At 37.7% G+C, this 14400-nt stretch overlaps 1 protein-coding gene and 1 long non-coding RNA gene across 10 annotated transcripts in view; one reads left to right on the top strand and one right to left on the bottom strand.

The window, feature by feature from the left end:
- PTPRK (protein tyrosine phosphatase receptor type K) overlaps window positions 1-14400 on the top strand; it is a 587191-nt gene that overhangs the window by 478841 nt on the left and 93950 nt on the right. For all 9 annotated transcript variants that reach the window (XM_077162868.1, XM_077162867.1, XM_077162866.1 and 6 more), the window contains one exon: window positions 102-138. In XM_077162868.1, coding sequence (XP_077018983.1) covers window positions 102-138 — 37 coding nt within the window. The remainder of the gene's footprint in view (window positions 1-101; window positions 139-14400) is intronic.
- LOC143685190 (uncharacterized) overlaps window positions 1-14400 on the bottom strand; it is a 30852-nt gene that overhangs the window by 10391 nt on the left and 6061 nt on the right. Inside the window, exon 3 of the long non-coding RNA XR_013176453.1 lies at window positions 11024-11178. This is a non-coding gene — a long non-coding RNA (uncharacterized LOC143685190). The remainder of the gene's footprint in view (window positions 1-11023; window positions 11179-14400) is intronic.

Here is a 14400-nt window from a genome sequence, read left to right as displayed (position 1 = left end):
CTATTTTGTACCCCGTTTGATCTTCATAATAGTTATAAAGATCATGAAACATGAAACATTCCTGGTGTCCTGACTATTTTCTTTCATTTTCATTCCAACAGGAAACTAAAACCCAGTGTGTACGAATTGCTACAAAAGGTAAGAGGTTGGGTTTTTTTTTTTTAACTCCATCCCCACCTTTCTAATATGAAAGAGCTTTGTTCTTTGCTTCAGGGCTAATTAAATGCGGCATTTTTATTACAGTGTGTTTGTAGTAGGGCCCTGTGAGACTGCTAGCCAAGTCTTCTGACTCACTTGGGTGTCTTTAGCAGGTAATGTGCTGCTGCTTTCCATCCTCTAAAACTTGGCTGGAGGAATTTTGTTATGAGAATAGGAAGGATTTAGAAAACCTTCGAAAGGCTTGTTTTTATACTCTGAAAGTCATGTTCTACTGATCAACCAATGTATTCAGAGAAACTGAGCAATATCAGGTCAAAATAGCAAGTTGCTTGTTTACTTTCTGTAATAGTCAATCATAGAAATAGCCAAGTGGATCATGCATATGTAAGAGTATATTGGACCACTTCTCCTTCGGGATGACTGTTTGAAGATGGTTTGCATTTTATTTTATTTTATTTTATTTTTAATTCAGCTGGTGCCAAGAAATAAGATCTATGATGACTAAGGGCCATGGAAATTCTTACGGACCCTACATTTTGGGTTTGGTTGCCTGGTTTCTTTGAGAGAGAAAACACTTTCTTCTTCGAATGAGTATTTAGAGTTCAGAGTGGGGAAAGCCCCCTGTAGTCACTGTTTATAATCCTTCACTGAAGCGTTGTTCATTTGTGCCAACAAGGAAGAGAAACCTACTTAGTATTTTCTAGCCAGAGAAACAAGGAAACGCTGCCCACATTCCAACGTGGACCTCCTCGGAGGGTTGCACTTTGTGTGGTTTGCTCCCCAAATTAGCATTAAACCCACATTCTCAAACAGTGGTCAGTTTATTTGGGGTAAAGCAAAATGGCCATGTTGTGTATGTGCTGGCATCTTTCGTTACATCCTTTCTCTCCATCTTGTCATCAGTCTGCTCAATTAAGCCTTTATGTTGAACTCTTGATTTATAAAAGCAATAATGAATAATTGTTTTCCCTTGATTCATGAGAATTAATCAAGAGTCTTCACAGAGAAGAAAATAATACATTTTTAAATTCAAATGTTAAGATTCCTCATGATAGTTAAAAGAAGAAAGCAATCTAAGGTAACTCAGAAAAGTGAAAGAGAAAATATGTGGAGTTGCATGTAATGTGTAGACATTTATTTATTTTAAAATGTAGTTTCTGAATCAGATATTAGAGTTGAAATTTTTAGAAGATAGTGGCTAATGGCAAACTTAGGTGTATATCAGATATTCTGTTCATTTTTAAATAGGCGGAAATGGAAAAAAAAATCTCAAATCGACCTCCAAGAAGCTCTTTAGTTGCAATTCTGTTGCCATTTCTTTAAGTGAGAAGTGATAAGTATAAATGCTTCTTAATTATTCAGTCATTTGCTTTACCATGAAATAAGTGCCTTTTTGTCTGTTTCTTCATACCAATAAAATTGCAAATAACAAGTATCACATAATATTCAGACGGTAGGGGGCTTGAGATCATAGAAATTGACCTTCCCATGTGACATAGAACGTTTGCCAGAAACTCAGAGGTAGGAGAAGGAAGGCCATGTGTGGTCCTCCTTTAATCATCTAGCTGCACGGTGCTTCTCGATCTCAGGTTGGCAGTAGTGAGTGAAGGCCAGGACTCTGTACTCTGCCTGTCTGGGCTTACAACGAGTTGTTAGCTTTGGGCAAGTTATTTCACTCCGCATCCTCAAAATAATGATAGAGTGTTTACCTGTATCAGCCAGAGAAGCAGAACCAACAGGATATATGTTATATAGAATTGGCATAACTTGGGGGGGATCTGCCAAGTCCGAATGCCATAGGGTGGGCTAGGGGCTGGAAATTCTGATAAGCATGCTACTTAAGTCTTAAGTCTGAATTCTTTAGGCTGGAAACTCAGACAGTGGTAGGAGGTGAACTCTTCAGGCAGAATTCCTTCAGATTCAGGAGCCCTGTTTTCACCCTTAAGATCTACAACTGATTGGTAAAACCCACCACAGGTTTCACCACAAAGTCAGTTGCAGGTGCTAATCTCATTTGCAAATGAGACAACTAGGCCAGTGTTTGGCAAAAAACTGGGCGCCATAACCTAGCCAGGCTGGCACATAAAATTAACCACAGCACTACCCTTTACTGTTTTTGTACAAATTAAAGGATATGTGTATGGAGTTCCGATGTGCAGCCAGTTGTGAGGATCACTGCACTAAGAAGAAAACTAGAGGAAAGACTGGGGGAAGATGGTGGAGTAGGAAGCTCTGAGAATTGGTCCCTCGATCTGAAACAGGCCACCAGCCAAAGCAAAGCAAATTGCTAAGGCAGGAAAGGATACATTCTGCCTTGCTTTTCTTGTTTTGATTAGCTCCTGAAATTAAAAAAAAAAGCATGTGTCCTATCACTAGCTGGATACAAACTTAAGGCACAGACAGTTCGGGGACTAAATTCCAGAGCAAGCACATTAAAGTATTGAAATCTACAGTGTGCAACAAAAGACCACAAGACAAGTAATGAAACAGGGAAAGTTGGCCCATGCGAGGAACAAGGTAAACTTTGAGAAACCACCCAAAACCGTCAACTAGACTTTGGACTTAACAGACAGACTCCTATATATGCATGATAGGAGGCCCAGAAGGAGGAGAAAGTAAGAAGGGGCAGAATGAATGTTCAAAGAAATAATGGCAAAAAAAACCTTTCCAAATTTAATGACAGACATGAATATTCATTTAAAGGAGTCCCAGCGAAGCCCTAAACAAGATAAACTCAAAGTGAATTATGTTCAGACACACAATAATCAGAATGTTCAAAGTGAAGGAAGCAGTTTCTGAAAACTGCAAGAGAAAAGCAACAAGTTACATACAAGGGAATCCCAATAAGATTAGATGCTGGTTTCTCATCAGAAGAAATGGAGGCAAGAAGGCAGTAGTACAAAATATTTAAAGTGCTGAAGAAAAATAATTGCTAACCGAGAATGTTGTATCTGGCCAGACTTTCTTTCAAAAGTGAGGATGAGATTAAGATATTCCCAGATTAACAAAAGTTGAGAGAGGTCCAACCTGTCCTGCAATGCTATAGAGAGCTTTTCAGACCGAAAGAAGGACAGTAGAGAGAGGAGCCAAGTGGCATAAAGGAATAAAGACCTCTAAGAGTGGTAGCCATGTGGGTGATTATAAATGGCAGTAGTATCATAGTGTGTTTTTTTGCATCTTAATACTTACACGTGCTGAAATGTGAATACATAGAAATGAATGATTGAATTAGCTAGAGTTCTCTAGAGAAACAGAATCAACTGGAAATATCCATAAATATAAAATTTATTAAAGTGTCTCACAAAACTGTGGGAATGTAGAGTCCAAAATCTCTAGGACAGGCTGTGAATCTGATGATTCCGATGGAGGGTCTGGATAAACTCCACAGGAGAGGCTCATTGGCCAAAGCAGGAAGAAGAAAATGTCTCTTCTGAATCCTCCTTAAAAGCCTTCCATTGATTAGATTAAATGTGACTCACTGCAGAAGACACTCCCCTTGTCTGATTACAAATGGAATCAGCTGTGGATGCAGCAGGATCATGATTTAATTCTATGAAATGTCCTCATAGCAACAGACAGGCCAGCACTTGCCCAACCAGACAAACAGGTACCACCACCTGGCCAAGTTGACACATGAACCTGACCATGACAATGATAAATTGGTGATTTTGACATATGACGTACATAGATGATTTGTAAAATTTATTTAAAAAGTTGGGTGATAGAAGAGTATAGAGACAGTATATGTGTATGCTATTGAAGATAAATTGGTATCAAATAAAATATGATTTTTATAGATTTAAGATGTTAAATTTTGATACCATGATCACCAAAAAGAGAATATTGGAACAATATATTCATAAATACATGAAAATAGACTCAAAATGGTACAATATAAAAAAGGAAATAAATAAGTTTGCTTCTGTTAATAGGCATTAACAGAAGAATTGTGAGTCAAAAGTGATATAATAATTACAGAGACAAAATAGCAAAATGGCAGAAGAAAACTGCATTTTCAGTAGATGGTTTAAGTGTAAATAGATTAAACTCTCCTGTTGAAAGATAGAGATTGGCAGAGTAGAGTTAAAAAAAAAAAAACACCTAACTCTATGCTGTTTACAAGAGACTCAACTTCAATTCAAGGACGTTAGTAGGTTGGAAGTAAAATGAAGGAATATCATGCAAGTAGCAACCAAAAGAGTTGGAGCAGCTATTACAATGTCAAATAAAATAGACTTTAAGTAAAAGAATTGTTACAAGGGACAAAGGCAGTCATCATATGCTGATGGAGACATAACGATTATGAATATATATGTATACGACTAACAGCAGAGGCCCAAAATATGTCACGCAAATGTTGGCAGATCTGAAGCGAGAAGAAAACAGTTCTATGTTAATAGTTGGAAAAGGCAGTGCACCCCTTTCACCAGTGGCTAGAACATCTAGACAGAAGATCAGTAAGAAAACAGAAGACTCAAACAATGCTGTAAGCCAGCGAGACCTAACAGACGTGTACCGGACACTTCACCCTCCAGCCGCAGGGCACTCATGGCTCTGTGATGCGTCAGGATCGCTCCAGGATAAGCCATATGTAAGGGAACAAAAACTCGCAATAAATTTGAAAATACTAAATTCATACAGTGATTGCAACACAGTGGACTGAAGCTGGAAATTGATGGCAGAATGAGAATTGGAAAATTTTAAACTATGTGGAAATTGAACAGCACGCTCTCAACCACTCAGTCCAAGAGGAAGTCCTGAGTAAAATTAGGAAATATATTGAGGTAAATGAAAATGAATAGGTGTCATACGAAAACTTATGGCATGCAAAAAAAATGCAGATCTGAAAGGGGACTTAAAAGTTCTGAATGCTTACATTAAAAAAGATCTCAAAACTGGATCTAGAAAAAAAAAGAAAGAACTAAGCCCCAAACAAGCAGAAAGAAGGAAATAAAGGGTAGAGTGGATAAAAATGAATTAGAGAATGAAAAAATAGAGAGAATCAATAAAGCCAAATTAAGGGCTGGTTCTTTGGAAAAATCAATAAAATTGACAAGCCATTAGCTAGATTGACTAAGAAAAAATAGAGAGGATACAAATAAAAAAAAAAAAAAAAAAACAGAAACAAATGAAAAGGAAGACATTACTTCTGACCTTGCTGAAATAAAAACAGGACTATAAAAGTATACTATGAACAATTATATCTCATCAAATAAAATAACGTAGATGAAATGCACAAATTCCTAGAAACACACAGACCATCTACACTGACCCAAGAAATAGATCTCAATGGACCAGTAATTTGTGGAGATTGAATCAGCAGTTAAATGCCTCACACAAAGAAAAGCCTAAGACCAGATAACTTCATAAGTGAATTCTGCCAAACATTCGAAGAAGAATTAATACCTATTTTGCTCAGATGCTTCAAAAAATTGAAGATGAGGAAACACTCCCTAATTCATTCTAAAAGGCAAATATCACCTTCATATCAAATCCATATAAAGATACCACAAGAAAAGAAAACTGTAGACTCTTATATAGATGCAAAAATCCTCAAAACAAGAAAAAAACCACACTAGTAAACTGAATCCAGTAGCACATCAGAAGATGTAAACATGGTGATCAAGTGAGATTTATCCCTGATATGCAAAGGGCCCACCATAAGAAAATCAATTGATGTAATATGCAATATTCACAGAATAAAGGGGGGGAAATGACCATTTCAGTTGATGCAGACAAGGCATTTGACAAAATCCCAGCACCTCTTCTTGATAAAAATACTTAGAAAGCTAGGAATAGAAGGAAACATGATAAAGGGAATATACGGAAAAACCCATAGCTAATATCATACACAAAGTTGAAAGACTGAAAATTTTCCCTCAAGATCAGTAACAAGACATGTATTCTCATTGTCTCCCTGTTATTCCCTGTTACTTTCGCGCTAGAAGTTCTAGCCCAAGCAATTAGGCAAGAAAATGAAATTAAAGGCATCCAAATTGGAAAGGAAGAAGTGAAATTTTCCCTATTCAAATGACATGATCCCTCAGAAAATCCTGAAAAATCTGAGCAAAGTACATTAACCAATAAATGTATTCAGAAAAATACATGAAAGGACATTCTGTGTTCATGTACTGGAAGGTAAAATATTGTTTAAGATGTCAGTTCTACCTAAAGCAGTTTAAATTCAGCCAGTCCTAATCAGTATTCCAACAACCCTCTTTGTAGAAATGGAAAAGCCAATCATCAAAATTATATGGAAAGGTCAGGCCACGGCGGCTCAGCAGGCAGAATTCTCACTTGCCATGCTGAAGACCTGAGTTCAATTCCCTGTGCCTATCCATGCAAAAAAAAAAATGTGTGTGTATATATATATATAATGTGTGTGTATATATATATATATATATAATGTGTGTGTGTATATATATATATATATATATATATATATATATATAGGCCCTCACATATGTGGTCAACTGATTTTTGGCAAGAGGGCCAAGTATACTCAATTGAGAAAGAATAGTCTCTTAAGCAAATGGTGCTTAGAAACTGAATGTCGACATACCAAAGAATGAAGATGGATCCCTACCTCACGCTGTATACAAGCATTAACTCAAAATGGATCATAGATCTAAAGATAGGAATTATAAAACTCTTAGAAGAAAATATGAGGACGCATTTTCATGAACTTATATCAAGCAATACTTTCTTAGACTCTACACCAAAAGCACAAACAACAAAGGAAAAATTAGATGAGACCTCATCCAAATTATAAACTTTTGTGCATTCAAAGACTTTATTGTGACATTTAAATGATAACCTACTCAGTGGGAGAAAAATTTGGAAACCCCCTATCTGAAACAGGTTTAATATACAAAACATATAAAGAAATCCTTCAATTCAACAGTAAAAACAAACAAACAAAAATTTTTAAATGGATAAAAGTCTTGAACGGACTTTTCTCCAAAGAAGATATACAAATGGTGAAAAAACACATGAAAAGATGGTCAATGTCATTAGTCATTAGGGAAATGCAAATGAAAACGAGAGAGATACCATTTCCAACCCAATAGAATGGCTACTATGAAAAAAAAAAAAAGAAGGAAAACTTCAAGTGTTGGAGAGAATGTGGAGAAATAGAGCACTCATTCATTGCTGGAAATGTCAAATGGTTGAGCCACCAAGGAAGCCATTTGATAGTTCCTCAGAAAGTCACATAAAGAATTACTGTATGACCCAGCTATCCTACCTCTAGGTATATACCCACAGCCCACAGAAATTGAAAGCAAAGGCTCAAATGGACATCTGCACACCGATGTTCATAGCAGCATGATTCACAGTGGCCAGAAGATGGAAGCAATCCATATCAACCAATGAATGGATAAACAGAATGTGATATATACAGACAACAGAATGGAATATTCTCCTGACATCATCTTGAGTGAATTAAGGGGGGCAGGCAAGAGTAGCTGTTTTATGACCTCACTGGTATGAAATAATTAAAATAAGCAAACTCGTGGAGTCAGAATCTTGTGTGTAAGTCACCGGGGAAGGGGCAGGGGTAGGAAATACAGGGTTAAGTCTTGAGAGTTTCTATTTGGGATGATCAGGAAAGTTTTGGTAATTGTTGATGATAGTGGTAGTACAGCACTGTGACCCTGAAAGACAGCCCTGAATTATATATCTGAATGTGTTTAAACGGGTACACTTTAGGTTGTATGTATGTTAATAAAATAAAATTTTTCAAAAAACCAAACCATAGAACTGTACAACAGAAGCTGGGCCCCTTAATATGAAAACATGCAATATAGCTAGTAGTACAGTAATAAGAGAAACAATCATATTCTGTTACCAGTTGTAACAAATGTACAACACTAATGCAAGCTGTTAATTGTAGGCTGGTATATGGGAACGCTGTACTTTATGTATTACATCTCAGCAAACCTACAATTTCTCTAATAAAATGTGTAAAAACAAGAATGTGTGTGTGTGTGCATGCCTAGCATATTATAAGTACTACTTAAGGGTTAGCTGCCATTTTTATCAACATATGTATAGTCAGCCATCCTTCACATTACGTCAGAAGGACATAATCTGCATTATACTGTTATCAAAGAAATATGTATAAAAACAGAAAACTAAACTTTTATGGTAGAGCTCTCTAGGGAAGTCTGTCCAAGTATAATGTAATTCCTCTTCTGAACAATTAGCATTTTTCCAAATATGAAAAAACACACTTATTAAGGTAACTTCAACTTATCGCCTGACTATTTTTAAACTGACCCCATGCAAGTGTGGTCAGCTTTGGTGTGAAACTGCTCAGTAGGGAAATACATGGTCTTCTGGTAGTGTGTTTCAGACATCATGGCCGTCTTTTCAGAAATACCGCTTTTAAGGAAGATGTGTTCTGAGCACAAACTTCACGGCCAAAATGGCATAACCGTATTGACTGGGAAAGGCAAGGCGAGGTCCTTCTGGGGATGAGAAAGTTTATATCGCACAGGTGTATACATGGGACTCCATTAAGGTGTGTAGTCAGGATTTCCACACATCCCTGTTGCGTGTGAATGTCAGTGGGTGGGTAGGCAGGTCATTTCTCAGTTAAAAACCAGGGTGTGGGGACGTGGTGATTCAGTGGTAGAATGCTCGCCTTCCATGCTGGAGACCTGGGGCCAAATGGAGAGTCCACAAAGCCCCTTTCTCCCTCCTGCATCACTTACTTGGACAGGTTTTATATTCCACTGTCCGTGCACCCTTCCCTGAGACCCACCGCCACGGCCTCCGCTCTGCGGGTGGAGAGCTGGAACCCGTCCCTTCCGACCCCCTCGCTGCTTGGGGCAGTCGCACTGTCCAGGCCTTCTGGAAGCCTGTTCCCCTCTGATCAGCAGTGGCTGCGGCCCTGGGCCATGCTCATTTTCTGGTCAGCCACTGTTGCCTAGTGTGTTGCTTTCTTGCCTTTTTTTAATGAAAAATGAATACTTAGCCAAGTTTGCATCATGATTGTATTTTTTAAAAAGTGAACCCGTCTTAAACATCATTATGTCCCAGGGACAAGTCCAGGACCAGACTCACACCAACGACAATTAATATTTGTTCAATTGGTAACTGAACTGAAGTTAAATTTAAGGTAAATCCTCCAGCTTATTCATTATTTAATCAAAGTAGTCCTGTCTGCAATTCTGAAAGGTATCAGTGCACATTACACTGAGGGTAAATCTAGGTGTATGAAAGGATCATTTCACTCAGTTTTGAAACTAACGTGATTCTCAGCCTGGTGACTTTGTTGTAGAACTAGAGTTGTGTTTCTGCGTTGTTTCTCTAACTGTACATTTATGCTGTGATTTATATTTTAACTTCTAATATGGAAAACTTTTTCCCAAAGCTAAGATTCTATGTTGGTTATAATTAGAACAGTTCTTAAACTAATGTGACTTAAATTTATCCTATCTCCATATGGGTTTTATTCAAATGAGTATTATTCTGATGAATTACATGACAGTCTACAAGTCTCATATTCAGTTAAAAATACTAATTGTTAGGACAAAAACAAATAGTTTAGCTAAAATTCCTTCTTCAACTCAATCACTGCTTTTCTTATGATTATATTCTATAGCTGCTTTACTCTCTCCTGGAACTCATACTTAAGTGTGAATGGCCTTTTCTAGTAGTTTCATAGAACTTAAAAGTATGATGTGTGATTGCAGAGAGTGAAAGGAAATCTATTTATTACCTTTTATTACTCAGATCTTGGATGTAGATCATTATGATAAGAGATTAAAATTATATTTTATGTCATGAATGAACATAACTCAGTTCAAGTGGTACAGGAATGTGTCATGATTTGCTGCTGAGAAGCTTTTTAACTTCATTAATGACTGTATTTAAACTTTACAATCAAAGTAAATATAAGAAATTCAAATATTCTTTACTAATCTCAAATATAAAACTGGAACTCAAAATTGAAAAGAGGTATCGTTCTTGCTATTTGCAACATTCACCTTTCCTGACATTCTAAATTATCTTTTAAGTTAATTCCAGTTCTCCCATAACCTACTACATGCCTGGAATATCCTGTGTCTGGTTAGTTTGTTCTCCTAATTCACCCCAAAATGAACACTAGACCCTCCCTTTCTGTACCAATTGTTAATATAAACAGACTTTTTCTGAGAAGTATCCTAGTCACTGAAACAGAAAAGGTGAGAGCTAAGGACTGTCAACGGTTCATACTCAACTCTTCATCCCAGCCCCAAACTACCTGGAAGCTAAATCTTTCTCTGCTTTAAAATTAGGTCCTTTGGGCGGGCCGCGGTGGCTCAGCGGGCAAGAGTGCTTGCCTGCTATGCCGGAGGACCCCGGTTCGATTCCCGGCCCCAGCCCATGTAAAAAACAAACAAACAAACAAAATATAATAAAACAAGAAAATGTTTAAAGATGTTTCCCTTTCTTCCTCCCTTCCATCCTTCCTTCCTTCTCTCTGTCTTTCCTTCCCTTCCTCCCTTTCTCTTAAAAAAAAAAAAAAAAAAAAAAATTAGGTCCTTTATTTTTGTTTGCATATGGAGCATTACTATTCTCTTTCTGAGAAAATGATTCTAGCTGGTATGCTAAGAGGTAGGGAGAAATAGGAAAATTTGAGCTACCTTTTCCTATTTTAAACAGCAAATGTATCAGGAAAGTAAATCCTTGGGACCTCTTGTTTTTTCCTTTCTACTGTTAGTCAGATATGGACTCAGCAGTTAATGACTGAGGCTGGTTCTGTTAATCAGCATTTCAATAATACCTGCAAACTTCTACTTCCTTGACATAAATGACTGAAGACAATACATGTTTGCGTTTATGGAAATTAAATTGTTTGGTGAGATGACATTACCTGTGGCCAGCTCTTCCTGAGCGCCTGTTGGAGGGGCCTTGTTTATGACCAAGTCTGCAGGAGAGCAGGGATCCCACTGGTGCCCAACAGATCGCATGGAAAGGGCAGAATGTTTTACTTAAAGTATCGAGATGTAATCAGACAGTTGGAGGAGACTGGAAAAAACAATAAATTCGTATAATTCAAAAGAATCAATTGACAATCTACTACAGAAATGACTTAAGTGGCTCATTATACAATTAATATTCAAAGATCATAGTTTAGCAGCAGCAAAAATATATAAAAATAAAAAACAATGTTTTCAAAATAGTAGAATGTATAGTGCATCTTTACAATCATAGTAGGGATAAGTCCAATGAGAGATAGATAAAACCTCTACACTGAAAACTACAGAACATTATCGAAAGTAATTACAGAAGACGTAAAGAAATGAAAGAACACACCATGTTCACGCATCAGAAAAGGCAATATTAGTAAGATATCCCTTCTCCCCATATTAATATATAGATTCAAGCGCTCAGAATCCCAATTTCTTTTTAAAAATTGGCCAAGGGTTCTTACACTGGGTCTACTCCCATGCGGCTGTGTTAAGTCTGAAAACATGTTTTTCTGGGGTACGCAGCTTCAAACCACCATACATCCTTTCAAGAAAAAATTGCTCCTTTAGTCACTTGCCTTTGGATTGTGCACCTCAGTATACCTTGAGTCATTAGTACATCCTTGTGGAATTATAAAGCAATTATGTTTATCCATCACCCACTCATGTTTTTACCCAATAAATGTGCAACTCAGGTTTTCAAACCTGAATTTTCCCTGTAGAATAGGTAATAACAGGTGTTTGAGGACGTCAATTAGGCATGGAAATTTTTTAAAAAAGAAAGAATGAACTAAGTCATGAAAAAAAATGATGAAATGTAGCTTGTGAATTGTGGTGATAATTAGAAATAGCTTTGAACAGAAGATTAACGAAGGGTCAGAATAATAAACCTTCAGGGTGCTCTGCCTCTGTGTAAAAATTGACCTTCACCTCTCTTGTTGAATGCTCATTGCCCGGATTAGCTAAGCACTGCATTAAGGCTGGGAAGTGACAAAAATTGGAGGAGAGAGGGAGGAAAAAAGATAGGGGATGCTTAACAGGGGCACCTGCAGACCATTCCAAAACCATTATTTTATGCTTGGAAAAGCTACAGTTTAATGAGTGCTGATCTATTAGAAGAGAAAGACAAGACCACTTCACCTGTCTTGCCTTATTTCAAGACTAATGACAGGATAAAAAGGCATATCTCTTGGGTAAAGACTCTGCCAGTAAAGGAGCCAGAAGGAGTTTAGAGAGAATGTTCAGGCAGTAGAAATGGCAAGTAAAAAGAAGACCTTGAGAGGTGAAAAAGACAAGAGATGGAAATATATACATGCTGAAGAAACTGATAAATAATTTGGTAATCCTAAATAAATGAATGGTTTAAGCCTAACAAAAAAAAAATATATCAAAATCCCCACCTCATACTTAAGATGTAAAAGAAATATAAATTATAAAAACGAAGCTGAATCACATAGGGTTAATTCATTGATGTGTATTAGCTGTAGATCATTTTTAGTTCAAAGTATTCCTTTTTATTTTTTGTTAATGTTTTAACATATTCTGTTTTTCTCATCCTTTGATGAGTCCTTTGTGTCTTCTCTGGGGATCTTGACTTTAAAAAGTGGATTCTGTTGTCGTTTGCCAACATAAACTATGTAACTATTCTATGCACTAAAGATAATGATCAATTTGGACTTTTTAAATGAAATCATTTCTTAAAATTGAAAGTTCCATAAATTTCCAAATATATGGGAAGATTAAAATAAACATAAGACTTTTTTGCTTTCATGTTTAAAGTTATTTATGTAATTGCCCATTAAAATCAAGTGATTCAAGGATTTAATTTAGAGGAACATTGTAAATGTCATACAGTCTAAACAGTGCCTTTTAGAACCATGAAAATCTAGGTTCAGTGAAGTTAAGTATCTGTTTAAAATGTCACTTCATATCCTTGCTGCAGCTGTGTCAAAACCAGCATCCTAAGCCAGGCCTCCTGTGTCCTAGTTGATGTTTCATTCTTCCTTTTCCTGCTGAATCTCTCCATTCGCATGTCTCTGTGGTGGTCGGATAGGAACTCTAACAGGAATGACCCTTGTCCTCTAGGAGCATTTACACTTTTAAATAGTGTGACATTTAAATAAAATGTGATACAAAATGTACAGTGTCCAAAAGGAGGCAGAGTTGCTGGGAACTCCTGGGTGTGCAGTGTTGGTGACCTAATGCAAGCAGCGTGAGCTTAGATTCAGACGGAAGTCCTAGGGTCAGCTCTGCCTCCCCACTTACTAGCTGCTAGACCTTAGGTTCCCTAACCTCCCTGTGCTTAAGCGTGCTTATATGTGAAATGGAAATGTGGCTGAAAACAGTTAATTTTCAAGATTGGTATAAGGACCAGAAATAACATATTTAACTTCCTAGTAAAGCACTTCATACATGGGACATTTTCCATGAATAGTACCTATTTAACTATTGTTGCTGTTATTATTATTATTAATATTATTCGTAATTAACTGTGGTTGGGAAGCTAAGAGAAGGATTTTACACTGGAGGCAATATTTAAATCGCACTTTTAAAGATGGACTTTATTTTGACAGTTGGAAATGAAAGAGAAAGCAATTCAAGGTAGAAGTAATTAGGTAGAACCAAAGCTTTATGATTGAAAAGTGCATCTAAAAGATAATATTCTTTAGAGGAAGAAAAGCTAGAAAGTTTGTATCACATTTTATAGGGGCTTGGGTTTAGACTGCATTGCCAAGATGATAGCAAATGACTGAAGGCTTTAGAAGAGAGGGGTGACCTAGAGCCAGCTGGAGGTAACAACTTGGGGGAAAATAGCCTCTTATCAGCATATACCTTAGAGTGACACAGAAAGATATTAGAGGTAAAGGAACTAGTGAAAACCCAAGGGAAGCTCTTCCTCCCCTTGTCCAGCCTTTCCCCTTCCCTCATCTCCTGCACAATCCCTGCTCGAGCCCAGGGTGGAGCCAAGCAGAGTGGGGGTCCACACCTGTGGGGTGGAGCGGGGAGGGCCTGGGCTGGTGTGCGGGGCATCACAAGGGCAGCCTGGCATGCGTGTCCCGAACAGAGATTCACGGGCATCAGTGCGGGGCACAGTTGGCTCGGTGGGAAGTCAGAGCCTTAGGAGGGGAACGTGTCCACATGTGGCCGTGGACCACTGGGGGATTGAAGCTCCAGTGGGGAGCAGAGAATCCATGCAGGGAATAGCTGGCGTGGAGAGTCAGCACCCAAGCATGGGCGCTGGGTGGGACACCTGCTGCCGTCTGGCAGGACCCAGTGGAGG

This window comes from Tamandua tetradactyla, chromosome 5 (assembly GCF_023851605.1).
Source record: "Tamandua tetradactyla isolate mTamTet1 chromosome 5, mTamTet1.pri, whole genome shotgun sequence".
NCBI lineage: Eukaryota > Metazoa > Chordata > Mammalia > Pilosa > Myrmecophagidae > Tamandua > Tamandua tetradactyla.
Note: the sequence above shows the minus strand (reverse complement) of the source record. Positions and strands in the feature narration are given on the sequence as shown.